The 26,591-nt window shown below is 58.4% G+C and overlaps 1 protein-coding gene across 4 annotated transcripts; it reads right to left on the bottom strand.

The window, feature by feature from the left end:
* Positions 1–1,705: 1,705 nt before the first annotated feature.
* Positions 1,706–24,744, bottom strand: LOC132389225 (uncharacterized). Of its 4 annotated transcripts, none has more exons than XR_009510454.1 (3): positions 13,872–14,707; positions 9,233–12,491; positions 1,706–3,054 (listed from the first exon to the last, which is right to left on the bottom strand). XR_009510454.1 is itself a non-coding variant. In XM_059961695.1 (3 exons), the coding sequence occupies exons 1-3, from the start codon at positions 24,473–24,475 to the stop codon at positions 3,011–3,013; spliced, it is 708 nt and encodes a 235-aa protein (XP_059817678.1). In that variant the 5' UTR covers positions 24,476–24,744; the 3' UTR covers positions 1,706–3,010. The 4 variants fall into 4 exon arrangements, 1 of the variants encoding a protein (XP_059817678.1); XR_009510455.1 differs by having other exon boundaries at positions 9,233–11,438; positions 13,872–14,616; XR_009510456.1 differs by having other exon boundaries at positions 9,233–11,438; positions 13,997–14,616.
* Positions 24,745–26,591: the final 1,847 nt, after the last annotated feature.

Below are 26,591 nucleotides of genomic sequence, written 5' to 3'. Positions count from 1 at the left end.
GAGAGCTCGCCCGCGCCCCCTGCAGGAGTGTCCCGCCCACTGCAGCCGTGCCCGGAACTCCCCCCGGCGTGTCGAGAGCTCGCCCGCGCCCCCTGCAGGAGTGTCCCGCCCACTGCAGCCGTGCCCGGAACTCCCCCCGGCGTGTCGAGAGCTCGCCCGCGCCCCCTGCAGGAGTGTCCCGCCCACTGCAGCCGTGCCTGATTTCCACGGACGTACCCACCTGCTGAATACTCGCCCGCGCCCCCTGCAGGAGTGTCCCGCCCACTGCAGCCGTGCCCGGAACTCCCCCCGGCGTGTCGAGAGCTCGCTCGCTCCCCCTGCCGGCGGGTCCCGCCCACTGCAGCCGTGCCCGGAACTCCCCCCGGCGTGTCGAGAGCTCGCTCGCTCCCCCTGCCGGCGGGTCCCGCCCACTGCAGCCGTGCCCGGAACTCCCCCGGGCGTGTCGAGAGCTCGCTGGCTCCCCCTGCCGGCGGGTCCCGCCCACTGCAGCCGTGCCCGGAACTCCCCCCGGCGTGTCGAGAGCTCGCCCGCGCCCCCTGCAGGAGTGTCCCGCCCACTGCAGCCGTGCCCGGAACTCCCCCCGGCGTGTCGAGAGCTCGCTCGCTCCCCCTGCCGGCGGGTCCCGCCCACTGCAGCCGTGCCCGGAACTCCCCCCGGCGTGTCGAGAGCTCGCTCGCTCCCCCTGCCGGCGGGTCCCGCCCACTGCAGCCGTGCCCGGAACTCCCCCCGGCGTGTCGAGAGCTCGCTCGCTCCCCCTGCCGGCGGGTCCCGCCCACTGCAGCCGTGCCCGGAACTCCCCCCGGCGTGTCGAGAGCTCGCTCGCTACCCCTGCCGGCGGGTCCCGCCCACTGCAGCCGTGCCCGGAACTCCCCCCGGCGTGTCGAGAGCTCGCCTGCGCCCCCTCCAGGCGGGTCGCGCCCACTGCAGCCGTGCCCGGAACTGCCCCCCGGCGTGTCGAAAGCTCGCCTGCGCCCCCTCCAGGCGGGTCCCGCCCACTGCAGCCGTGCCCGGAACTCCCCCCGGCGTGTCGAGAGCTCGCCCGCGCCCCCTGCAGGAGTGTCCCGCCCACTGCAGCCGTGCCTGATTTCCACGGACGTGCCCACCTGCTGAAAACTCGACCGCGCCCCCTGCCGGCGGGTCCCGTCAACTGCAGCCGCGCCAGATTTCCACGTCTTGCCTCCTTGCGCAGGAATGCACCCGGGTCGGGCCGAGGGTCCCGTCACGCTCGATCGTTTTGACAGCATCTTCCTCCGCAACCTCGTCACCCATCCCGCCCGACGTTGCTCGTGTTTGCTTTTCAAGATCACTTCTGGAATTTGGTTTGAGCAGAGTTGGAGAGAGAGAGAGGGAGAGAGAGAGAGGGAGAGAGAGAGAGAGAGAGAGAGAGAGAGAGACAGACAGACAGGGAGTTGTCTTGTCCTCCAACGCCGATACCCCGCGTAGTCCTCCTGCTCCCGAAACCCGCATTCACCGAATGTGACCACGAAAAGGGAGATGCCGTCTTCCCTGGCGGAGTTATCAACCCCAGACCAGGGTGAAACACACCGATAGCTCCCCACCGGTCACCCCTTCGTCCGCACTGTGAGCAAAACCCCCCACCCCTGCCGCGGGCAACGCAAAGACAGACAGACTTTACTGACCCCGAGGGAAATTGGGTTTTCGTTAAAGTCGCACCAACCAAGAATAGTGTAGAAATGTAGCACAATAAAACCATAAATAATAAGTAATTTATGCCAAGCGGAAAAATAAGTCCTGGGCCGGCCTGTTGGCCGGGGGTGTCTGACACTCCGAGGGAGGAGTTGTAAAGTTTGATGGCCACAGGCAGGAATGACTTCCTATGACGCTCAGTATTGCATCTCCGTGGAATGAGTCTCTGGCTGAATGTACTGCTGTGCCTGACCAGTACATTATGGAGTGGATGGGAGTCATTGTCCAAGATGGCATGCAACTTGGACAGCATCCTCTTTTCAGACACCACCGTCAGAGAGTCCAGTTCCACCCCGACAACATCACTGGCCTTACGAATGAGTCTGTTGATTCTGTTGGTGTCTGCTAACATCAGACTGCTGCCCCAGCACACAACATCAAACATGATAGCGCTGGCCACCACAGACTGGTAGAACATCCTCAGCACCGTCCGGCAGATGTTAAAAGACCTCAGTCTCCTCAGGAAATAGAGACGGCTCTGACCCTTCTTGTAGACAGGATCAGTGTTCTTTGTCCAGTTTATTGTCAATTCGTATCCCCAGGTATTTGTAATCCTCTACCATGTTCACACTGACCCCTTGGATGGAAACAGGGGTCACCGGTGTCTCAGCCCTCCTCAGGTCCACCACCAGCTCACCCGTCCTTTTCACATTAAGCTGCAGATGACTCTGCTCGCACCGTGTGGCAAAGTTTCCCACCAGTGTCCTCCTTGCCCCTGGAGTCGGGGGTCTCCTGTGCGTCCGGATAAAAACTCAGTCGGCCTTTGCTCAGCAGTGCGGACCACCAGCTGTCCGTCATGTAGCTCCGCCTTTCAGTTTCCAAGGCGTCTCCCTCTCTCCCTCCCTCTCTCCCTCTCTCCCTCTCCCTCTCTCCCCCTCTCTCTCTCTCTCTGCTGCTGAACTAGCACACAAACTGTTCCGCTCCCTATCTTGTTAAAGGAACAGTCCACTTTAAAAAAATTCCTTCAGATCTCGTCACAGTCCCAGCGGTCATTTTCTAGTCTTCAGTGAAAGACCCAGTCTTCTCAAACTGCTGACGCCGTAATTCCTTCTGGAGCCAGAGACCGGTGGTGGGGAAGGGAAGTGGAGAGCATGGTCTGGAAAACGCTCAAACACAGACTCGAAACAAACAGGACGACAGTAAAGAAATCGGAACTTTAGATCACAAAGAACAGTTCTGGAAATGGATCTCCTACGGTGGAGCACTGAGTGCTCAGCACGGGGACGTCAACGACAGACTTTCCGTGAAGCGATGCTGACGGGCAATAATCGTCAGTCTGAGTCTTAAAGGGAGTGACATTTCATTAAACTGCGGGGAATCGACGTGCCGACATTTGGAGGCCTGGGGCTGTTCAGTCGGGAACAACAGGTAAAAGGAACAGTGAATATCCTGCTGTACCATCCAGATACACACCGTCCCATCTCACACTCCCGGGGTCAGACACAGAGTGAATCTCCCTCCACACCGTCCCATCACACACTCCCGGGGTCAGACACAGAGTGAATCTCCCTCCACACCGTCCCATCACACACTCCCGGGGTCAGACACAGTGTGAATCTCCCTCCACACCGTCCCATCACACACTCCCGGGGTCACACACAGAGTGAATCTCCCTCCACACCGTCCCATCACATACTCCCGGGGTCAGACACAGAGTGAATCTCCCTCCACACCGTCCCATCACACACTCCCGGGGTCAGACACAGTGTGAATCTCCCTCCACACCGTCCCATCACACACTCCCGGGGTCAGACACAGAGTGAATCACCCTCCACACCGTCCCATCACACACTCCCGGGGTCACACACAGAGTGAATCTCCCTCCACACCGTCCCATCACATACTCCCGGGGTCAGACACAGAGTGAATCTCCCTCCACACCGTCCCATCACACACTCCCGGGGTCACACACAGAGTGAATCTCCCTCCACACCGTCCCATCACACACTCCCGGGGTCAGACACAGAGTGAATCTCCCTCCACACCGTCCCATCACACACTCCCGGGGTCAGACACAGAGAGAATCTCCCTCCGCACCATCCCATCACACACTCCCGGGGTCAGACACAGAGTGAATCTCCCTCCACACCGTCCCATCACACACTCCCGGGGTCAGACACAGAGTGAATCTCCCTCCACACCGTCCCATCACCCCCTCCCGGGGTCAGACACAGAGAGAATCTCCCTCCACACCGTCCCATCACACACTCCCGGGGTCACACACAGAGTGAATCTCCCTCCACACCATCCCATCACACACTCCCGGGGTCAGACACAGAGTGAATCTCCCTCCACACCGTCCCATCACACACTCCCGGGGTCAGACACAGAGTGAATCTCCCTCCACACCGTCCCATCACACACTCCCGGGGTCAGACACAGTGTGAATCTCCCTCCACACCGTCCCATCACACACTCCCGGGGTCACACACAGAGTGAATCTCCCTCCACACCGTCCCATCACATACTCCCGGGGTCAGACACAGAGTGAATCTCCCTCCACACCGTCCCATCACACACTCCCGGGGTCAGACACAGTGTGAATCTCCCTCCACACCGTCCCATCACACACTCCCGGGGTCAGACACAGAGTGAATCACCCTCCACACCGTCCCATCACACACTCCCGGGGTCACACACAGAGTGAATCTCCCTCCACACCGTCCCATCACATACTCCCGGGGTCAGACACAGAGTGAATCTCCCTCCACACCGTCCCATCACACACTCCCGGGGTCACACACAGAGTGAATCTCCCTCCACACCGTCCCATCACACACTCCCGGGGTCAGACACAGAGTGAATCTCCCTCCACACCGTCCCATCACACACTCCCGGGGTCAGACACAGAGAGAATCTCCCTCCGCACCATCCCATCACACACTCCCGGGGTCAGACACAGAGTGAATCTCCCTCCACACCGTCCCATCACACACTCCCGGGGTCAGACACAGAGTGAATCTCCCTCCACACCGTCCCATCACCCCCTCCCGGGGTCAGACACAGAGAGAATCTCCCTCCACACCGTCCCATCACACACTCCCGGGGTCACACACAGAGTGAATCTCCCTCCACACCATCCCATCACACACTCCCGGGGTCAGACACAGAGTGAATCTCCCTCCACACCGTCCCATCACACACTCCCGGGGTCAGACACCGAGTGAATCTCCCTCCACACCGTCCCATCACACACTCCCGGGGTCACACACAGATTGAATCTCCCTCCACACCGTCCCATCACACACTCCCGGGGTCAGACACAGAGTGAATCACCCTCCACACCGTCCCATCACACACTCCCGGGGTCAGACACAGAGTGAATCTCCCTCCACACCGTCCCATCACACACTCCCGGGGTCAGACACAGAGTGAATCTCCCTCCACACCGTCCCTTCACACATTCCCGGGGTCAGACACAGAGTGAATCTCCATCCACACCGTCCCATCACACACTCCCGGGGTCAGACACAGAGTGAATCTCCCTCCACACCGTCCCATCACACACTCCCGGGGTCAGACACAGAGTGAATCTCCCTCCACACCGTCCCATCTCACACTCCCGGAGTCAGACACAGAGTGAATCTCCCTCCACACCGTCCCATCACACACTCCCGTGGTCAGACACAGAGTGAATCTCCCTCCACACCGTCCCATCACACACTCCCGGGGTCACACACAGATTGAATCTCCCCCCACACCGTCCCATCACACACTCCCGGGGTCAGACACAGATTGAATCTCCCTCCACACCGTCCCATCACACTCTCCCGGGGTCACACACAGATTGAATCTCCCTCCACACCGTCCCATCACACTCTCCCGGGGTCACACACAGAGTGAATCTCCCTCCGCACCGTCCCATCACACACTCCCGGGGTCACACACAGAGTGAATCTCCCTCCACACCGTCCCATCACACACTCCCGGGGTCACACACAGATTGAATCTCCCTCCACACCGTCCCATCACACACTCCCGGGGTCAGACACAGATTGAATCTCCCTCCACACCGTCCCATCAGACACTCCCGGGGTCACACACAGAGTGAATCTCCCTCCACACCGTCCCATCACACACTCCCGGGGTCACACACAGATTGAATCTCCCTCCACACCGTCCCATCACACACTCCCGGGGTCAGACACAGAGTGAATCTCCCCCCACACCGTCCCATCACACTCTCCCGGGGACAGACACAGAGTGAATCTCCCTCCACACCGTCCCATCTCACACTCCCGGGGTCAGACACAGAGTGAATCTCCCTCCGCACCGTCCCATCACACACTCCCGGGGTCAGACACAGAGTGAATCTCCCCCCACACCGTCCCATCACACTCTCCCGGGGACAGACACAGAGTGAATCTCCCTCCACACCGTCCCATCACACTCTCCCGGGGTCAGACACAGAGTGAATCTCCATCCACACCGTCGCATCACACACTCCCGGGGTCAGACACAGAGTGAATCTCCCTCCACACCGTCCCATCACACACTCCCGGGGTCAGACACAGAGTGAATCTCCCTCCACACCGTCCCATCTCACACTCCCGGAGTCAGACACAGAGTGAATCTCCCTCCACACCGTCCCATCACACACTCCCGTGGTCAGACACAGAGTGAATCTCCCTCCACACCGTCCCATCACACACTCCCGGGGTCACACACAGATTGAATCTCCCCCCACACCGTCCCATCACACACTCCCGGGGTCAGACACAGATTGAATCTCCCTCCACACCGTCCCATCACACTCTCCCGGGGTCACACACAGATTGAATCTCCCTCCACACCGTCCCATCACACTCTCCCGGGGTCACACACAGAGTGAATCTCCCTCCGCACCGTCCCATCACACACTCCCGGGGTCACACACAGAGTGAATCTCCCTCCACACCGTCCCATCACACACTCCCGGGGTCACACACAGATTGAATCTCCCTCCACACCGTCCCATCACACACTCCCGGGGTCAGACACAGATTGAATCTCCCTCCACACCGTCCCATCACACACTCCCGGGGTCAGACACAGAGTGAATCTCCCTCCCCACTGTCCCATCACACACTCCCTGGGTCGGACACAGAGAGAATCTCCCTCCACACCGTCCCATCACACACTCCCGGGGTCAGACATAGAGTGAATCTCCCTCCACACCGTCCCATCACACACTCCCGGGGTCAGACACAGAGTGAATCTCCCTCCACACCGTCCCATCATACACTCCCGGGGTCAGACACAGAGTGAATCTCCCTCCACACCGTCCCATCACACACTCCCGGGGTCAGACACAGAGTGAATCTCCCTCCACACCGTCCCATCACACACTCCCGGGGTCACACACAGATTGAATCTCCCTCCACACCGTCCCATCACACACTCCCTGGGTCGGACACAGAGAGAATCTCCCTCCACACCGTCCCATCACACACTCCCGGGGTCAGACACAGAGTGAATCTCCCTCCACACCGTCCCATCACACACTCCCTGGGTCGGACACAGAGAGAATCTCCCTCCACACCGTCCCATCACACACTCCCGGGGTCAGACACAGAGTGAATCTCCCTCCACACCGTCCCATCATACACTCCCGGGGTCAGACACAGAGTGAATCTCCCTCCACACCGTCCCATCACACACTCCCGGGGTCGGACACAGAGTGAATATCCCTCCACACCGTCCCATCACACACTCCCGGGGTCAGACACAGAGTGAATCTCCCTCCACACCGTCCCATCACACACTCCCGGAGTCAGACACAGAGTGAATCTCCCTCCACACCGTCCCATCACACACTCCCTGGGTCGGACACAGAGAGAATCTCCCTCCACACCGTCCCATCACACACTCCCGGGGTCAGACACAGAGTGAATCTCCCTACACACCGTCCCATCACACACTCCCGGGGTCGGACACAGAGTGAATCTCCCTCCACACCGTCCCATCACACACTCCCGGGGTCAGACACAGAGTGAATCTCCCTCCACACCGTCCCATCACACACTCCCGGAGTCAGACACACAGTGAATCTCCCTCCACACCGTCCCATCACACACTCCCGGGGATGGACAGAGAGAGAATCTCCCTTCACACCGTCCCATCACACACTCCCGGGGTAGGACAGAGAGCGAATCTCCCTAGACACCGTCCCATCACATAGGCCCGGGGTTGGACACAGAGTGAATCTCCCTCCACACCGTCCCATCACACACTCCCGGGGTCAAAAACAGAGTGAATCACCCTCCACACCATCACATCACACACTCCCGGGGTCAGACAGAGAGTGAATCTCCCTCCACACCGTCCCATCACACTCTCCCGGGGTCAGACACAGAGTGAATCTCCCTCCACACCGTCCCATCACACACTCCCGGGGTCAAAAACAGAGTGAATCACCCTCCACACCGTCCCATGACACACTCTCGGGGTCAATCACAGAGTGAGTCTCCCTCCACACCGTCACATCACACACTCCCGGGGTCAGACACAGAGTGAATCTCCCTCCACACTGTCCCATCACATAGTCCCGGGGTTGGACACAGAGTAAATCTCCCTTCACACCGTCCCATCACACACTCCCGGGGTAGGACAGAGAGCGAATCTCCCTAGACACCGTCCCATCACATAGTCCCGGGGTTGGACACAGAGTGAATCTCCCTCCACACCGTCACATCACACACTCCCGGGGTCAGACACAGAGTGAATCTCCCTCCACGCTGTCCCACCACACACGCCCGGGGTCGGACACAGAGTGAAGCTCCCTCCACGCCGTCCCATCACACACCCCCGGGGTCAGACACAGAGTGAACCTCCCTCCACACCGTCCCATCACACACTCCCGGGGCTGGACACAGAGTGAATCTCCCACCTCACCGTCCCATTGCACACCCCCGGGGTCAGACACAGACTGAATCTCCCTCCACGCCGTCCCATCACACACCCCCGGGGCCAGACACAGAGTGAACCTCCCTCCACACCGTCCAATAACACACTCCCGGGGTCGGACACAGCGTGAATTTCTCTCGACATCATCCTATCACACACTCCCGGGGTCGGACACAGCCACATACTCCCGGAGTCAGACACAGAGTGAAACTGCCTCCACACCGTCCAATCACACACTCCCGGGGTCAGACACAGAGTGAATCTCCCTCCACACCGTCCAATCACATACTCCCGGGGTCAGACACAGAGTGAATCGCTCTCCACACCGTCCCATCACGCACTCCCGGGGGCGGACACAGAATGAATCTCCCTCCACACCGTTCCATCACACACTCCCAGGGTCAGACAGAGAGTGAATCTCCCTCAGCACCGTCCCATCACACACTCCCGGGGTCAGACACACGGTGAATCTCCCTCCACACCGTCCCATCACACACTCCCGCGGTCAGACACAGAGTGAAGCTCACTACACACTGTGCCATCACACAGTCTAGGGGTCAGACACAGAGTGAATCTCCCTCCTGTTGAGCAGCAATAACGCACTCCCAGGACCGGCCACTAGGTGTCTCTCCCGGCTCACCGTCGCTTGATGCAATGCCAGTGTCCGGACACCAGGTGTCGCTCTCGCCGCACGTCCCGTCGCCACATTCCCCTCTCTCTCTGCCTTGTGATTCGGAGCGGGGGGAAGTGGGGATGTCTCCTCAACCTGTCTGCAGGTCAGCAGTCGGCTGATTTGAGCTTTGGTTCCGTGGAGAGTTCTGTACTTCAATTCGAGGTCATTGAATCTGTCTCGGAGATGAGTTTGCGCTCGATGCTGAACAGAGAGATCGGTGCTCAGGACGGAGAGGTTCCTTGGCAGGGCGAACAATTCGTTTTCGAGGGAGGAGCGGTGGCTTTTCAGGACAAACAGTTTGCTGTCGGGAGTGGAGGTGATGTGGTTGAGGGCCGGAACATTCCTGAGACGGAGATCCGGGCGGGAATCGTCGCCTGTCCTGGATTCAACGGCGGAGGTCGTCTCGTCTGTGGGGTAAGCGATTAGTTTGGGGACCGACATAAGCCTGAGGGAGAGTGTGGGTCAGTGGGTGTATTCCGGAGGCTGACACAGGGCTGTGATGGGGAAGTGGGAGATGTTGGGCTCTGCTACATGTCAGTGGTGTGGGAGGGTGTCAGTGACTTTGGGGACTGACACAGGGCTGTGATAGGGATGTGGGAGATTTTGGGGTCGACAGCCCTCTTCGTGCCTTCCCTCCACACCGTCCCATCACACACTCCCGGGGTCAGACAAAGAGAGAATCTCCCTCCACACCATCCCATCACACACTCCCGGGGTCAGACACAGAGTGAATCTCCCTCCACACCGTCCCATCACACACACCCGGGATCAGACGCAGAGAGAATCTCCCTCCGCACCGTCCCATCAGACTCTCCGGGGGTCAGGAACAGAGTAAATCTCCCTCGACACCGTCCCATCACACACTCCCGGGGTCAGACACAGAGTGAAACTCCGTCAACACCGTCCTATCACAGACTCCGGGGGTCAGACACAGAGTGAATCTCTCTCCACACCGTACCATCAGATACTCCGGGGGTCAGACACAGAGTGAATCTCCCTCCACACCGTCCCATCACACACTCCCGGGGTCAGGCACAGAGTGAATCGCTCTCCACAGCGTCCCATCACACACTCCCGGCGTCAGGCACAGAGTGAATCGCTCTCCACAGCGTCCCATCACACACTCCCGGCGTCGGACACAGAGTGAATCTCCCTCAACACCGTCTCATCAGACACTCCCGGGGTCAGACTCAGAGTGAATCTCCCTCCACACCTTCCCGTCACACACTCCCGCGGTCAGACAGAGTGAATCTCACTCCACACCGTCCCATCACACACTCCAGGGGTCAGACACAGAGTGAATCTACGACCACACAGTCCCATCACACACTCTCGGGGTCAGGCGCAGAGTGAATCTCCCTCCACACCGTCCCATAACACACTCCCTGGGTCAGACACAAAGTGAATCTACCTCCACACCGTCCCATCAGACACTCTCGGGGTCAGACACAGAGTGAATCTCCCTCCACACCGTCCCATAACATACTCCCGGGGTAAGACACAGAGTGAATCTCCCTCCACACCGCCACATCACACACTCTCGGGGTCAGACACAGAGTGATTCTCCCTACACACCGCCACATCACATACTCTCGGGGTCAGACACAGAGTGAATCTCCCTCCACACCGTCCCATCACACTCTCCCGGGGTCAGGCACAGAGTGAATCTCTCTCCTGTGGGGCGGCAATAACGCACTCCCGGAACCGGCCACTAGGTGTCTCTCCCGGCTCACCGTCGCTTGACGCACTGCCCGCTTCCGGACACCAGGTGTCGCTCTCGCCGCACGACCCGTTTCCACATTCCCCTCCCTCTCTGCCTTGTGATTCGGAGCGGGGGTATGTGGGGATGTCTCCTCACCCTGTCTGCCCGTCAGCAGTCGGCAGATTTGAGCCTTGGTTCCGTGGAGAGTTCTGTACTTCAATTCGAGGCCATTGAATCTGTCTCGGAGATGAGTTTGCGCTCGATGCTGAACAAAGAGATCGGTGCTCAGGACGGAGAGGTTCCTTGGCAGGGCGAACAATTCGTTTTCGAGGGAGGAGCGGTGGCTTTTCAGGAGAAACAGTTTGCTGTCGGGGGTGGAGGCGTTGTGGTTGAGGGACGGAACGTTCCTGAGACGGAGATCCGGGCGGGAATCGTCGCCTGTCCTGGATTCAAGGGCGGAGTTCGTCTCGTCTGTGGAGTAAGCGATTAGTTTGGAGACTGTCATAAGCCTGAGAGAGAGTGTGGGTCAGTGGGTGTATTCCGGAGGCTGACAAAGGACTGTGATGGGGAAGTGGGAGATTGTGGGCTCTGCTACAGGTCAGTGCTGAGGGAGGGTGTTAGTGACTTTGGGGGCTGACACAGGGCTGTGTTGGGGAAGTGGGAGATGTTGGGCTCTGCTACAGGTCAGTGGTGAGGGAGGGTGTCAGTGACTTTGGGGGCTGACACAGGGCTGTGTTGGGGAAGTGGGAGATGTTGGGCTCTGCCACAGGTCAGTGGTGAGGGAGGGTGTCAGTGACTTTGGGGAATGACACAGGGCTGTGTTGGGGAAGTGGGAGATGTTGGGCTCTGCTACAGGTCAGTGGTGAGGGAGGGTGTCAGTGACTTTGGGGACTGACACAGGGCTGTGTTGGGGATGTGGGAGATGTTGGGCTCTGCTACAGGTCAGTGGTGAGGGAGGGTGTCAGTGACTTTGGGGACTGACACAGGGCCGTGTTGGGGAAGTGGGAGATGTTGGGCTCTGCTACAGCTCAGTGGTGAGGGAGGGTGTCAGTGACTTTGGGGACTGACACAGGGCCGTGTTGGGGAAGTGGGAGATGTTGGGCTCTGCTACAGGTCAGTGGTGAGGGAGGGTGTCAGTGACTTTGGGGACTGACACAGGGCTGTGTTGGGGAAGTGGGAGATGTTGGGCTCTGCTACAGGTCAGTGGTGAGGGAGGGTTCAGTGACTTTGGGGACTGACACAGGGCTGTGTTGGGGAAGTGGGAGATGTTGGGCTCTGCTACAGGTCAGTGATGAGGGAGGGTGTCAGTGACTTTGGGGACTGACACAGGGGTGTCTGCCGGAGTTGTCATTTGAAGTGGCTGTCCCCTCCTTGGCAGAAAAGTGGCCTCTCCTGTCGTGTACGGGAAGAACGCTGGACAGTTCGAATGCAAAGGATGTCCATGGTCCACTCATCTCCCCCGCTGCAGTCAGGTTCGCCATCGTTTCATCTGTGAGAAGCCTGCACCTCTGTGCCCGGATATTCCTGAAATGATCCGGGATCTCAGTCGACAGCCCGTGGGTCCGACTCCAATCACAGGAAAACACCCTCGTTCTCCCCATCTCTCTCTCGGACTCTCACTAACCCATCCTCTCTGCCCCTCGACCCTACCATATACTCCTCCCTCCCTCTATCGCTTTCTTACTGGCCATCTTGTTTTCTCTTTAACCTCGTTCCTCTAAACTCTCTCTATTTCTCATCCTCCTCCCCTCAGACCTTTTACATCCTCATTTTCCTTCCTCTCCCTTCCTTGCCTCCCTTTCCCCCAACTCTTCCCACTTCCGATCATTCTCTCTTCCCATTCTCTACGCCCTCTCGACCCCTCTCTCCCTGTTATCCAACCTCTCTCGCTCTCCCGCTCCCCTCTTCAACTGCTGTCACCTCAATCACGTGCGCTGCTGCTCTCGATACCCCAGTCCCGGGGTAAATAAAGCGCACGCATTCGACTGATCCGTGCCCCCCTCGTGCTTTCCCTCCACACTGTCCCATCACACACTCCCGGGGTCAGACATAGAGTGAATATCCCTCCACATCGTCCCATCACACACTCCCGGAGTCTGACACAGAGAGAATCTCAGTCCACACCGTCCCATCAGACTCTCCGGGGGTCAGACACAGAGTGAGTCTCCCTCCACACCGTCCCATCACACACTCCCGGGGTCAGACACAGAGTGAGTCTCCCTCCACACCGTCCCATCACACACTCCAGGGGTCAGACAGGGTGAATCTCCCTCCACACCGTCCCATCACACACTCCCGGGGTCAGACACAGAGTGAATCTCCCTCCACACCGTCCCATCACACACTCCCGGGGTCAGACACAGAGTGAATCTCCCTCCACCCCGTCCCATCACACACTCCCGGGGTCAGACACAGAATGAAACACCGTCAACACCGTCCTATCACACTCTCCCGGGGTCAGACACTGAGTGAATCTCCCTCCACACCGTCCAATCACAGACTCCCGGGGTCAGACACTGAGTGAATCTCCCTCCACACCGTCCCATCACAGACTCCCGGGGTCAGACACAGAGTGAATCTCTCTCCACACCGTACCATCAGATACTCCCCGGGTCAGACACAAAGTGCATATCCCTCCACACCGTACCATCACACACTCCCGGGGTCAGACACAGAGTGAATCTCCCTCCACACCGTCCCATCACACACTCCCAGGGTCAGACACAGAGTGAAACTCCGTCCACACCGTCCTATCACACAGTCCCGGGGACAGACACTGAGTGAATCTCCCTCCACACCGTCCCATCACACAGTCTCGGGGTCAGACACAGAGTGAATCTCTCTCCTGTGGGGCAGCAATAACGCACTCCCGGAACCGGCCACTAGGTGTCTCTCCCGGCTCACCGTCGCTTGACGCACTGCCCGCGTCCGGACACCAGGTGTCGCTCTCGCCGCACGTCCCGTCGCCAGATTCCCCTCCCTCTCTGCCTTGTGATTCGGAGCGGGGGGATGAGGGGATGTCTCCTCACCCTGTCTGCCCGTCAGTAGTCGGCAGATTTGAGCCTTGGTTTCCTGGAGAGTTCTGTACTTCAATTCGAGGCCATTGAATCAGTCTCGGAGATGAGTTTGCGCTCGATGCTGAACAGAGAGATCGGTGCTCAGGACGGAGAGGTTCCTTGGCAGGGCGAACAATTCGTTTTCGGGGGAGGAGCGGTGGCTTTCCAGGAGAAACAGTTTGCTGACGGGGGTGGAGGCGTTGTGGTTGAGGGCCGTAACATTCCTGAGACGGAGATCCGGGCGGGAATCGTCGCCTGTCCTGGATTCAACGGCGGAGGTCGTCTTGTCTGTGGGGTAAGCGATTAGTTTGGGGACTGACATAAGCCTGAGGGAGAGTGTGGGTCAGTGGGTGTATTCCGGAGGCTGACACAGGGCTGTGATGGGGAAGTGGGAGATTGTGGGCTCTGCTACAGGTCAGTGGTGAGGGAGGGTGTCAGTGACTTTGGGGACTGACACAGGGCTGTGTTGGGGAAGTGGGAGATGTTGGGCTCTGCTACAGGTCAGTGGTGAGGGAGGGTGTCAGTGACTTTGGGGACTGACACAGGGCTGTGTTGGGGATGTGGGAGATGTTGGGCTCTGCTACAGGTCAGTGGTGAGGGAGGGTGTCAGTGACTTTGGGGACTGACACAGGGCTGTGTTGGGGAAGTGGGAGATGTTGGGCTCTGCTACAGGTCAGTGGTGAGGGAGGGTGTCAGTGACTTTGGGGACTGACACAGGGCAGTGTTGGGGAAGTGGGAGATGTTGGGCTCTGCTACAGTTCGGTGGTGAGGGAGGGTGTCAGTGACTTTGGGGACTGACACAGGGCTGTGGGAGATGTTGGGCTCTGCTACAGGTCAGTGGTGAGGGAGGGTGTCAGTGACTTTGGGGACTGACACAGGGCTGTGTTGGGGAAGTGGGAGATGTTGGGGTCTGCTACAGGTCAGTGGTGAGGGAGGGGGTCAGTGACTTTGGGGACTGACACAGGGCTGTGTTGGGGAAGTGGGAGATGTTGGGCTCTGCTACAGGTCAGTGGTGAGGGAGGGTGTCAGTGACTTTGGGGACTGACACAGGGCTGTGTTGGGGAAGTGGGAGATGTTGGGCTCTGCTACAGGTCAGTGGTGAGGGAGGGTGTCAGTGACTTTGGGGATTGACACAGGGCTGTGTTGGGGAAGTGGGAGATGTTGGGCTCTGCTACAGGTCAGTGGTGAGGGAGCGTGTCAGTGACTTTGGGGACTGACACAGGGCTGTGTTTGGGAAGTGGGAGATGTTGGGCTCTGCTACAGGTCAGTGGTGAGGGAGGGTGTCAGTGACTTTGGGGACTGACACAGGGCTGTCTGCCGGAGTTGTCATTTGAATTGGCTGTCCGCTCCTTGACAGAAAAGTGGCCTCTCATGTCGTGTAAGGGAAGAACGCTGGAGAGTTCGAATGCAAAGGATGTACATGGTCCACTCATCTCCCCCGCTGCAGTCAGGTTCGCCATCGCTTCATCTGTGAGAAGCCTGCACCTCTGTGCCCGGATATTCCTGAAATGATCCGGGATCTCAGTCAGCAGCCCGCGGGTCCGACTCCAATCACAGGAAAACACCCTCGTTCTCCCCATCTCTCTCTCCGACTCTCACTAACCCATCCTCCCTGCCCCTCGACCCTACCCTATACTCCTCCCTCCCTCTATCGCTTTCTTACTGGCCATCTGGTTTTCCCTTTACACTCGTTCATCTAAACTCTCTCTATTTCTCCTCCTCCTCCCCTCGGACCTTCGCTGTTACATCCTCATTTTCCTTCCTCTCACAACCTTGCCTCCTTTCCCCCAACTCTTCCCCCTTCCGAACATTCTCTCTCTTCCCATTCTCTACTCCCTCTCGACCCCTCTCTCCCTGTTATCCAACCTCTCTCGCTCTCCCGCTTCCCTCTTCAGCTGCTGTCACCTCAATCACGTGCGCTGCTGCTCTCGATACCCCAGTCACGGGGTAAATAAAGCGCACGCATTCGACTGATCCGTGCCCCCCTCGTGCTTTCCCTCCACACCGCCCCATCACACACTCCCGGGGTCAGACACAGAGCGAATCTCCCTCCACACTGTCCCATCACACACTCCCGGGGTCAGACACAGAGTGAATCTCCCTCCACACCGTCCCATCACACACTCCCGGGGTCAGACACAGAGTGAATCTGCCTCCGCACTGTCCCATCACACACTCCCGGGGTCAGACACAGAGTGAATCTCCCTCCACACCGTCCCATCACACACTGCCGCGGTCAGACACAGAGTGAATCCCCCTCCACACCGTCCCATCACACACTCCCGGAGTCGGACACAGAGTGAATCTCCCTCCACACCGTCCCATCACACTCTCCCGAGGTCAGGCACAGACTAAATCTCTCTGCTGTGGGGCAGCAATAACGCACTCCCAGGACCGGCCACTAGGTGGCCCTCCCGGCTCACCAGCGCTTGACGAACTGCCCGCGTCCGGACACCAGGTGTCGCTCTCGCCGCACGTCCCGTCGCCACATTCCCCTCTCTCTCTGCCTTGTGATTCGGAGCGGGGGGAAGTGGGGATGTCTCCTCACCCTGTCTGCCCGCCAGCAGTCGGCAGATTTGAGCCTTGGTTCCGTGGAGAGTTCTGTACTTCAATTCGAGGCCATTGAATCTGTCTCTTAGATGAGTTTGACACAGAGAGAATCTCAGTCCACACCGTCCCATTAGACTCTCCGGGGGTCAGACACAGAGTGAATCTCCGTCAACACCGTCCCATCACACACTCCCGTGCTCAGACACAGAGAGAATCTCCCTCAGCACCGTCCCATCACACACTCCCGTGGTCAGACACAGAGTGAATCTCCGTCCACACCGTCCCATCACACACTCCCGGTGTCAGACACAGAGTGAATCTCCCTCAACGCAGTACCATCACACACTCCCGAGGTCAGAAACACAGTGTATCTCCCTCCACACCGTCCCATCACACACTCCTGGGGTCAGACACAGAGTGAATCTCCCTCCACACCGTCCCATCACACACTCCCGGGGTCACACAGTGAATCTGCTTCCACACCGTCCCATCACACACTCCCAGTGTCAGACACACAGTGAATCTCCATCCACACCGTCCCATCACACACTCCCGGTGTCAGGCACAGAGTGAATCTCCCTCCACACCGTCCCATCACACACTCCCGGGGTCAGACACAGAGTGACCTTCCCTCCACACCGTCCCATCACACACTCCCGGGGTCAGGCACAGAGTGAATCTCTGTCCTGTGGGGCAGCAATAACGCACTGCCGGAACCGGCCACTAGGTGTCGCTCCGGGTTTACCGTCGCTTGACGCACTGCCCGCGTCCGGACACCAGGTGTCGCTCTCGCCGCACGTCCCGTCGCCAGATTCCACTCCCTCTCTGCCTTGTGATTCGGAGCGGGGGGCAGTGGGGATGTGTCCTCACCCTGTCTGCCGGTCATCAGTCGGCAGATTTGAGCCTTGGTTTCGTTGAGAGTTCTGTACTTCAATTCGAGGCCATTGAATCTGTCTCGGAGATGAGTTTGCGCTCGATGCTGAACAGAGAGATCGGTGCACAGGACAGAGAGGTTCCTTCGCAGGGCGAACAATTCGTTTTCGAGGGAGGAGCGGTGGCTTTTCAGGGCAAACAGATTGCTGTCGGGGGTGGAGGCGTTGTGGTTGAGGGCCGAAACATTCCTGAGATGGAGATCCGGGCGGCAATCGTCGCCTGTCCTGGATTCAACGGCGGAGGTCGTCTCGTCTGTGGGGTAAGCGATTAGTTTGGGGACTGACATAAGCCTGAGGGAGTGGGTCAGTGGGTGTATTCCGGAGGCTGACACAGGGCTGTGTTGGGGAAGTGGGAGATGTTGGGGTCTGCTACAGGTCGGTGGTGAGGGAGGGTGTCAGTGAATTTGGGGACTGACACAGGGCTGTCTGCCGGAGTTGTCATTTGAATTGGCTGTCCGCTCCTTGACAGAAAAGTGGCCTCTCCTGTCGTGTACGGGATGAACGCTGGAGAGTTCGAATGCAAAGGATGTACATGGTCCACTCATCTCCCCCACTGCAGTCAGGTTCGCCATCGCCTCATCTGTGAGAAGCCTGCACCTCTGTGCCCGGATATTCCTGAAATGATCCGGGATCTCAGTCAACAGCCCGTGGGTCCGACTCCAATCACATGACAACACCCTCGTTCTCCCCATCTCTCTCTCCGACTCTCACTAACCCATCCTCTCTGCCCCTCGACCCTACCCTATACTCCTCCCTCCCTCTAACGCTCTCTAAATGGCCATCTTATTTTCCCTTTACCCTCGATCCTCTAAACTCTTTCTCTTTCTCATCCTCCTCCCCTCGGACCTTCGCTGTTACATCCTCATTTTCCTTCCTCTCACTACCTTGCCTCCCTTTCCCCCAACTCTTCCCCCTTCCGAACATTCTCTCTCTTCCCATTCTCTACTCCCTCTCGACCCCTCTCTCCCTGTTATCCAACCTCTCTCGCTCTCCCGCTTCCCTCTTCAGCTGCTGTCACCTCAATCACGTGCGCTGCTGCTCTCGATACCCCAGTCACGGGGTAAATAAAGCGCACGCATTCGACTGATCCGTGCCCCCCTCGTGCTTTCCCTCCACACCGCCCCATCACACACTCCCGGGGTCAGACACAGAGCGAATCTCCCTCCACACTGTCCCATCACACACTCCCGGGGTCAGACACAGAGTGAATCTCCCTCCACACCGTCCCATCACACACTCCCGGGGTCAGACACAGAGTGAATCTGCCTCCGCACTGTCCCATCACACACTCCCGGGGTCAGACACAGAGTGAATCTCCCTCCACACCGTCCCATCACACACTGCCGCGGTCAGACACAGAGTGAATCCCCCTCCACACCGTCCCATCACACACTCCCGGAGTCGGACACAGAGTGAATCTCCCTCCACACCGTCCCATCACACTCTCCCGAGGTCAGGCACAGACTAAATCTCTCTGCTGTGGGGCAGCAATAACGCACTCCCAGGACCGGCCACTAGGTGGCCCTCCCGGCTCACCAGCGCTTGACGCACTGCCCGCGTCCGGACACCAGGTGTCGCTCTCGCCGCACGTCCCGTCGCCACATTCCCCTCTCTCTCTGCCTTGTGATTCGGAGCGGGGGGAAGTGGGGATGTCTCCTCACCCTGTCTGCCCGTCAGCAGTCGGCAGATTTGAGCCTTGGTTCCATGGAGAGTTCTGTACTTCAATTCGAGGCCATTGAATCTGTCTCTTAGATGAGTTTGACACAGAGAGAATCTCAGTCCACACCGTCCCATCAGACTCTCCGGGGGTCAGACACAGAGTGAATCTCCGTCAACACCGTCCCATCACACACTCCCGTGCTCAGACACAGAGAGAATCTCCCTCAGCACCGTCCCATCACACACTCCCGTGGTCAGACACAGAGTGAATCTCCGTCCACACCGTCCCATCACACACTCCCGTGGTCAGGCACAGAGTGAATCTCCCTCCACACCGTCCCACCACACACTCCCGGGGTCAGACACAGAGTGAAGCTCACTACACACTGTCCCATCACACACTCCCGATGTCAGACACAGAATGAATCTCCCTCAACGCAGTACCATCACACACTCCCGAGGTCAGACACACAGTGTATCTCCCTCCACACCGTCCCATCACACACTCCCGGGGTCAGACACAGAGCGAATCTCCCTCCACACTGTCCCATCACACACTCCCGGGGTCAGACACAGAGTGAATCTCCCTCCACACCGTCCCATCACACACTCCCGGGGTCAGACACAGAGTGAATCTGCCTCCGCACTGTCCCATCACACACTCCCGGGGTCAGACACAGAGTGAATCTCCCTCCACACCGTCCCATCACACACTGCCGCGGTCAGACACAGAGTGAATCCCCCTCCACACCGTCCCATCACACACTCCCGGAGTCGGACACAGAGTGAATCTCCCTCCACACCGTCCCATCACACTCTCCCGAGGTCAGGCACAGACTAAATCTCTCTGCTGTGGGGCAGCAATAACGCACTCCCAGGACCGGCCACTAGGTGGCCCTCCCGGCTCACCAGCGCTTGACGCACTGCCCGCGTCCGGACACCAGGTGTCGCTCTCGCCACACGTCCCGTCGCCACATTCCCCTCTCTCTCTGCCTTGTGATTCGGAGCGGGGGGAAGTGGGGATGTCTCCTCACCCTGTCTGCCCGTCAGCAGTCGGCAGATTTGAGCCTTGGTTCCGTGGAGAGTTCTGTACTTCAATTCGAGGCCATTGAATCTGTCTCTTAGATGAGTTTGACACAGAGAGAATCTCAGTCCACACCGTCCCATCAGACTCTCCGGGGGTCAGACACAGAGTGAATCTCCGTCAACACCGTCCCATCACACACTCCCGTGCTCAGACACAGAGAGAATCACCCTCAGCACCGTCCCATCACACACTCCCGTGGTCAGACACAGAGTGAATCTCCGTCCACACCGTCCCATTACACACTCCCGTGGTCAGGCACAGAGTGAATCTCCCTCCACACCGTCCCACCACACACTCCCGGGGTCAGACACAGAGTGAAGCTCACTACACACTGTCCCATCACACACACCCGAGGTCAGACACACAGTGTATCTCCCTCCACACCGTCCCATCACACACTCCTGGGGTCAGACACAGAGTGAATCTCGCTCCACACCGTCCCATCACACACTCCCGGGGTCACACAGTGAATCTGCTTCCACACCGTCCCATCACACACTCCCAGTGTCAGACACACAGTGAATCTCCCTCCACACCGTCCCATCACACACTCCCGGGGTCAGGCACAGAGTGAATCTCCCTCCACACCGTCCCATGACACACTCCCGGGGTCAGACACAGAGTGAATCTCCCTCCACACCGTCCCATCACACACTCCCGGGGTCAGACACAGAGTGACCTTCCCTCCACACCGTCCCATCACACACTCCCGGGGTCAGGCACAGAGTGAATCTCTGTCCTGTGGGGCAGCAATAACGCACTGCCGGAACCGGCCACTAGGTGTCGCTCCGGGTGTACCGTCGCTTGACGCACTGCCCGCGTCCAGACACCAGGTGTCGCTCTCGCCGCACGTCCCGTCGCCAGATTCCACTCCCTCTCTGCCTTGTGATTCGGAGCGGGGGGCAGTGGGGATGTGTCCTCACCCTGTCTGCCGGTCATCAGTCGGCAGATTTGAGCCTTGGTTTCGTTGAGAGTTCTGTACTTCAATTCGAGGCCATTGAATCTGTCTCGGAGATGAGTTTGCGCTCGATGCTGAACACAGAGATCGGTGCTCAGGACAGAGAGGTCCATCGCAGGGCGAACAATTCGTTTTCGAGGGAGGAGCGGTGGCTTTTCAGGGCAAACAGATTGCTGTCGGGGGTGGAGGCGTTGTGGTTGAGGGCCGGAACATTCCTGAGAAGGAGATCCGGGCGGGAATCCTCGCCTGTCCTGGATTCAACAGCGGAGGTCGTCTCGTCTGTGGGGTAAGCGATTAGTTTGGGGACCGACATAAGCCTGAGGGAGAGTGTGGGTCAGTGGGTGTATTCCGGAGGCTGACACAGGGCTGTGATGGGGAAGTGGGAGATGCTCTGCTACAGGTCAGTGGTGAGGGAGGGTTTCAGTGAATTTGGGGACTGACACAGGGCTGTGTTGGGGAAGTGGGAGATGTTGGGCTCTGCTACAGGTCAGTGGTGAGGGAGGGTGTCAGTGACTTTGGGGACTGACACAGGGCTGTGTTGGGGAAGTGGGAGATGTTGGGCTCTGCTACAGGTCAGTGGTGAGGGAGGGTGTCAGTTACATTGGGGACTGACACAGGGCTGTGTTGGGGAAGTGGGAGATGTTGGGCTCTGCTACAGGTCAGTGGTGAGGGAGGGTGTCAGAGACATTGGGGACTGACACAGGGCTGTGTTGGGGAAGAGGGAGATTTTGGGCTCTGATGCAGTTCAGTGGTGAGGGAGGGTGTCAGTGACTTTGGGGACTGACACAGGGCTGTGATAGGGAAGTGGGAGATGTTGGGCTCTGCTACAGATCAGTGGTGAGGGAGGGTGTCAGTGACTTTGGGGACTGACACAGGTCTGTGATAGGGAAGCGGGAGATCTTGGGCTCTGCTACAGATCAGTGGTGAGGGAGGGTGTCAGTGACTTTGGGGACTGACACAAGGATGTCTGCCGGAGTTGTCATTTGAAGTGGCTGTCCCCTCCTGGACAGAAAAGTGGCCTCTCATGTCGTGTACGGGATGAACGCTGGAGAGTTCGAATGCAAAGGATGTACATGGTCCACTGATCTCCCCCGCTGCAGTCAGGTTCGCCATCGCTTCATCTGTGAGAAGCCTGCACCTCTGTGCCCGGATATTCCTGAAATGATCCGGGATCTCAGTCAACAGCCCGTGGGTCCGACTCCAATCACAGGAAAACACCCTCGCTCTCCCCATCTCTCTCTCCGACTCTCACTAACCCATCCTCTCTGCCCCTCGACCCTACCCTATACTCCTCCCTCCCTCTAACGCTTTCTTACTGGCCATCTTGTTTTCCCTTTACCCTCGATCCTCTAACCTCTCTCTATTTCTCATCCTCCTCCCCTCGGACCTTCGCTGTTACATCCTCATTTTCCTTCCTCTCACTACCTTGCCTCCCTTTCCCCCAACTCTTCATCACACACTCCCGGGTTCAGACACAAAGTGAATCTCCCTCCACACCGTCCCATCACACACTCCCGGGGTCAGACACAGAGTGAATCTCCCTCCACACCGTCCCATCACACACTCCCGGGGTCAGACACAGAGTGAATCTCCCTCCACACCGTCCCATCACACACTCCCGGGGTCAGACACAGAGTGAATCTCCCTCCACACCGTCCCATCGCACACTCCCGGGGTCAGACACAGAGTGAATCTCCCTCCACACCGTCCCATCACACACTCCCAGGGTCAGACATAGAGTGAATCTCCCTCCACACCGTCCCGTCACACACTCCCGGGGTCAGACACAGAGTGAATCTCCCTCCACACTGTCCCATCACACACTCCCGGGGTCAGACACAGAGTGAATCTCCCTCCACACCGTCCCATCACACACTCCCGGGGTCAGACACAGAGTGAATCACCCTCCACACCGTCCATCACACACTCCCGGGGTCAGACACAGAGTGAATCTCCCTCCACACCGTCCCATCACACACTCCCGGGGTCAGACACAGAGCGAATCTCCCTCCACACCGTCCCATCACACACTCCCGGGGTCAGACACAGAGTGAATCTCCTCCACACCGTCCCATCACACACTCCCGGGGTCAGACACAGAGTGAATCTCCTCCACACCGTCCCATCACACACTCCCAGGTTCAGACACTGAGTGAATCTCCCTCCAAACCGTCCCATCACACACTCCCGGAGTCTGACACAGAGAGAATCTCAGTCCACACCGTCCCATCAGACTCTCCGGGGGTCAGACACAGAGTGAGTCTCCCTCCACACCGTCCCATCACACACTCCCGGGGTCAGACACAGAATGAAACACCGTCAATACCGTCCCATCACACACTCCCGGGGTCAGACACAGAGTGAATCTCCCTCAACGCAGTACCATCACACACTGCCGAGGTCAGACACACAGTGTATCTCCCTCCACACCGTCCCATCACACACTCCCAGGGTCAGACACAGAGTGAACCTCCCTCCACACCGTCCCATCACACACTCCCGGGGTCACACAGTGAATCTGCTTCCACACCGTCCCATCACACACTCCCAGTGTCAGACACACAGTGAATCTCCCTCCACACCGTCCCATCACACACTCCCGGGGTCAGGCACAGAGTGAATCTCCCTCCACACCGTCCCATGACACACTCCCGGGGTCAGACACAGAGTGAATCTCCCTCCACACCGTCCCATCACACACTCCCGGGGTCAGGCACAGAGTGAATCTCTGTCCTGTGGGGCAGCAATAACGCACTCCCGGAACCGGCCACTAGGTGTCGCTCCGGGTTTACCGTCGCTTGACGCACTGCCCGCGTCCGGACACCAGGTGTCGCTCTCGCCGCACGTCCCGTCGCCAGATTCCCCTCCCTCTCTGCCTTGTGATTCGGAGCGGGGGGATGTGGGGATGTCTCCTCACCCTGTCTGCCCGTCAGCAGTCGGCAGATTTGAGCCTTGGTTTCGTTGAGAGTTCTGTACTTCAATTCGAGGTCATTGAATGTGTCTCTGAGATGAGTTTGCGCTCGATGCTGAACAGGGAGATCGGTGCTCAGGACGGAGAGGTTCCTTGGTAGGGCGAACAATTCGTTTTCGAGTGAGGAGAGGTGGCTTTTCAGGACAAACAGTTTGCTGTCGGGGGTGGAGGCGATGTGGTTGAGGGCCGGTGCATTCCTGAGACGGAGATCCGGGCGGGAATCGTTGCCTGTCCTGGATTCAAGGGCGGAGTTCGTCTCGTCTGTGGGGTAAGCGATTAGTTTGGGGACTGACATAAGTCTGAGGGAGAGTGTGGGTCAGTGGGGGTATTCCGGAGGCTGACACAGGGCTGTGATGGGGAAGTGGCAGATTGTGGGCTCTGCTACAGCTCAGTGGTGAGGGAGGGTGTCAGTGACTTTGTGGGCTGACACAGGGCTGTTTTGGGGAAGTGGGAGATGTTGGGCTCTGCTACAGGGCTGTGTTGGGGAAGTGGGAGATGTTGGGCTCTGCTACAGGTCAGTGGTGAGGGAGGGTGTCAGTGACTTTGGGGACTGGCACAGGGCTGTGTTGGGGAAGTGGGAGATGTTGGGGCTCTGCTACAGGTCAGTGGTGAGGGAGGGTGTCAGTGACTTTGGGGACTGACTAGGGGCTGTGTTGGGGAAGTGGGAGATGTTGGGCTCTGCTACAGGTCAGTGGTGAGGGAGGGTGTCAGTGACTTTGGGGACTGACTAGGGGCTGTGTTGGGGAAGTGGGAGATGTTGGGCTCTGCTACAGGTCAGTGGTGAGGGAGGGTGTCAGTGACTTTGGGGACTGACACAGGGCTGTGTTGGGGAAGTGGGAGATGTTGGGCTCTGCTACAGGTCAGTGGTGAGGGAGGGTGTCAGTGACTTTGGGGACTGACACAGGGGTGTCTGCCGGAGTTGTCATTTGAAGTGGCTGTCCCCTCCTTGGCAGAAAAGTGGCCTCTCCTGTCGTGTACGGGAAGAACGCTGGACAGTTCGAATGCAAAGGATGTCCATGGTCCACTCATCTCCCCCGCTGCAGTCAGGTTCGCCATCGTTTCATCTGTGAGAAGCCTGCACCTCTGTGCCCGGATATTCCTGAAATGATCCGGGATCTCAGTCAACAGCCCGTGGGTCCGACTCCAATCACAGGAAAACACCCTCGTTCTCTCCATCTCTCTCTCCGACTCTCACTAACCCATCGTCTCTGCCCCTCGACCCTACCCTATACTCCTCCCTCCCTCTATCGCTTTCTTACTGGCCATCTTGTTTTCTTTTTAACCTCGTTCCTCTAAACTCTCTCTCTTTCTCATCCTCCTCCCCTCGTACCTTCGCTGTTACATCCTCATTTTCCTTCCTCTCACTACCTTGCCTCCCTTTCCCCCATCTCTTCCCCCTTCCGAACATTCTCTCTCTTCCCATTCTCTACTCACTCACGACCCCACTCTCCCTGTTATCCAACCTCTCTCCCTCTCCCGCTCCGCTCTTCAGCTGCTGTCACCTCAATCACGTGCGCTGCTGCTCTCGATACCCCAGTCCCGGGTAAATAAAGCGCACGCCTTCGCTTCATCCGTGCCCCTCTCGTGCTTTCCCTCCACACCGTCCCATCTCACCCTCCCGGGGTCAGACACAGTGCGAATCACCCTCCACACTGTCCCATCACACACTCCCGGGGTCAGACACAGAGTGAATCTCCCTCCACACCGTCCCATCACACACTCACGGGGTCAGACACAGAGTGAATCTCCCTCCACACCGTCCCATCACACATTCCCGGGGTCAGACTCAGAGCGAATCTCCATCCACACCGTCCCATCACATACTCCCGGGTTCAGACACAGAGTGAATCGCTCTCCACACCGTCTCATCACGCACTCCCGGGGACGGACAGAGTGAATCTCCCTCCACACCGTCCCGTCACACTCTCCAGGGGTCAGACACAGAGTGAATCTACCTCCACACCGTCCCATCACACACTCCCGGGGTCAGATACAGAGTGAATCTCCCTCCACACCGTCCCATCACACTCTCCCGGGGTCAGGCACAGAGTAAATCTCTCTGCTGTGGGGCAGCAATAACGCACTCCCAGGACCGGCCATTAGGTGTCTCTCCCGGCTCACCGTCGCTTGACGCACTGCCCGCGTCCGGACACCAGGTGTCGCTCTCGCCACACGTCCCGGCGCCACATTCCCCTCCCTCTCTGCCTTGTGATTCGGAGCGGGGCGATGTGGGGATGTCTCCTCACCCTGTCTGCCCGCCAGCAGTCGGCAGATTTGAGCCTTGGTTTCGTTGAGAGTTCTGTACTTCAGTTCGAGGCCATTGAATCTGTCTCGGAGATGAGTTTGCGCTCGATGCTGAACAAAGAGATCGGTGCTCAGGACGGAGAGGATCCTTGGCAGGGCGAACAATT

Source organism: Hypanus sabinus, unplaced genomic scaffold (genome assembly GCF_030144855.1).
Source record: "Hypanus sabinus isolate sHypSab1 unplaced genomic scaffold, sHypSab1.hap1 scaffold_504, whole genome shotgun sequence".
Taxonomy (NCBI): Eukaryota; Metazoa; Chordata; class Chondrichthyes; order Myliobatiformes; family Dasyatidae; genus Hypanus; species Hypanus sabinus.
The sequence above is the reverse complement of the archived record's forward strand: the minus strand, read 5'-3'. Positions and strand labels throughout refer to the sequence as shown.

Bases quoted from the DNA above. Each gene is read 5' to 3' on its own strand.
- LOC132389225 (XM_059961695.1), bottom strand. From the start codon at position 24,475: ATGTCAGTCCCCAAACTAATCGCTTACCCCACAGACGAGACGAACTCC. The intron at 11,439-24,126 runs GTGAGGAGACAT...CTTACTCCACAG, and splicing joins ACTGCTGACGGGCAGACAGG to ACGAGACGAACTCCGCCCTT. The intron at 3,055-11,123 runs GTGAGGAGACAT...CCGACTGAACAG, and splicing joins ACTGCTGACGGGCAGACAGG to CCCCAGGCCTCCAAATGTCG.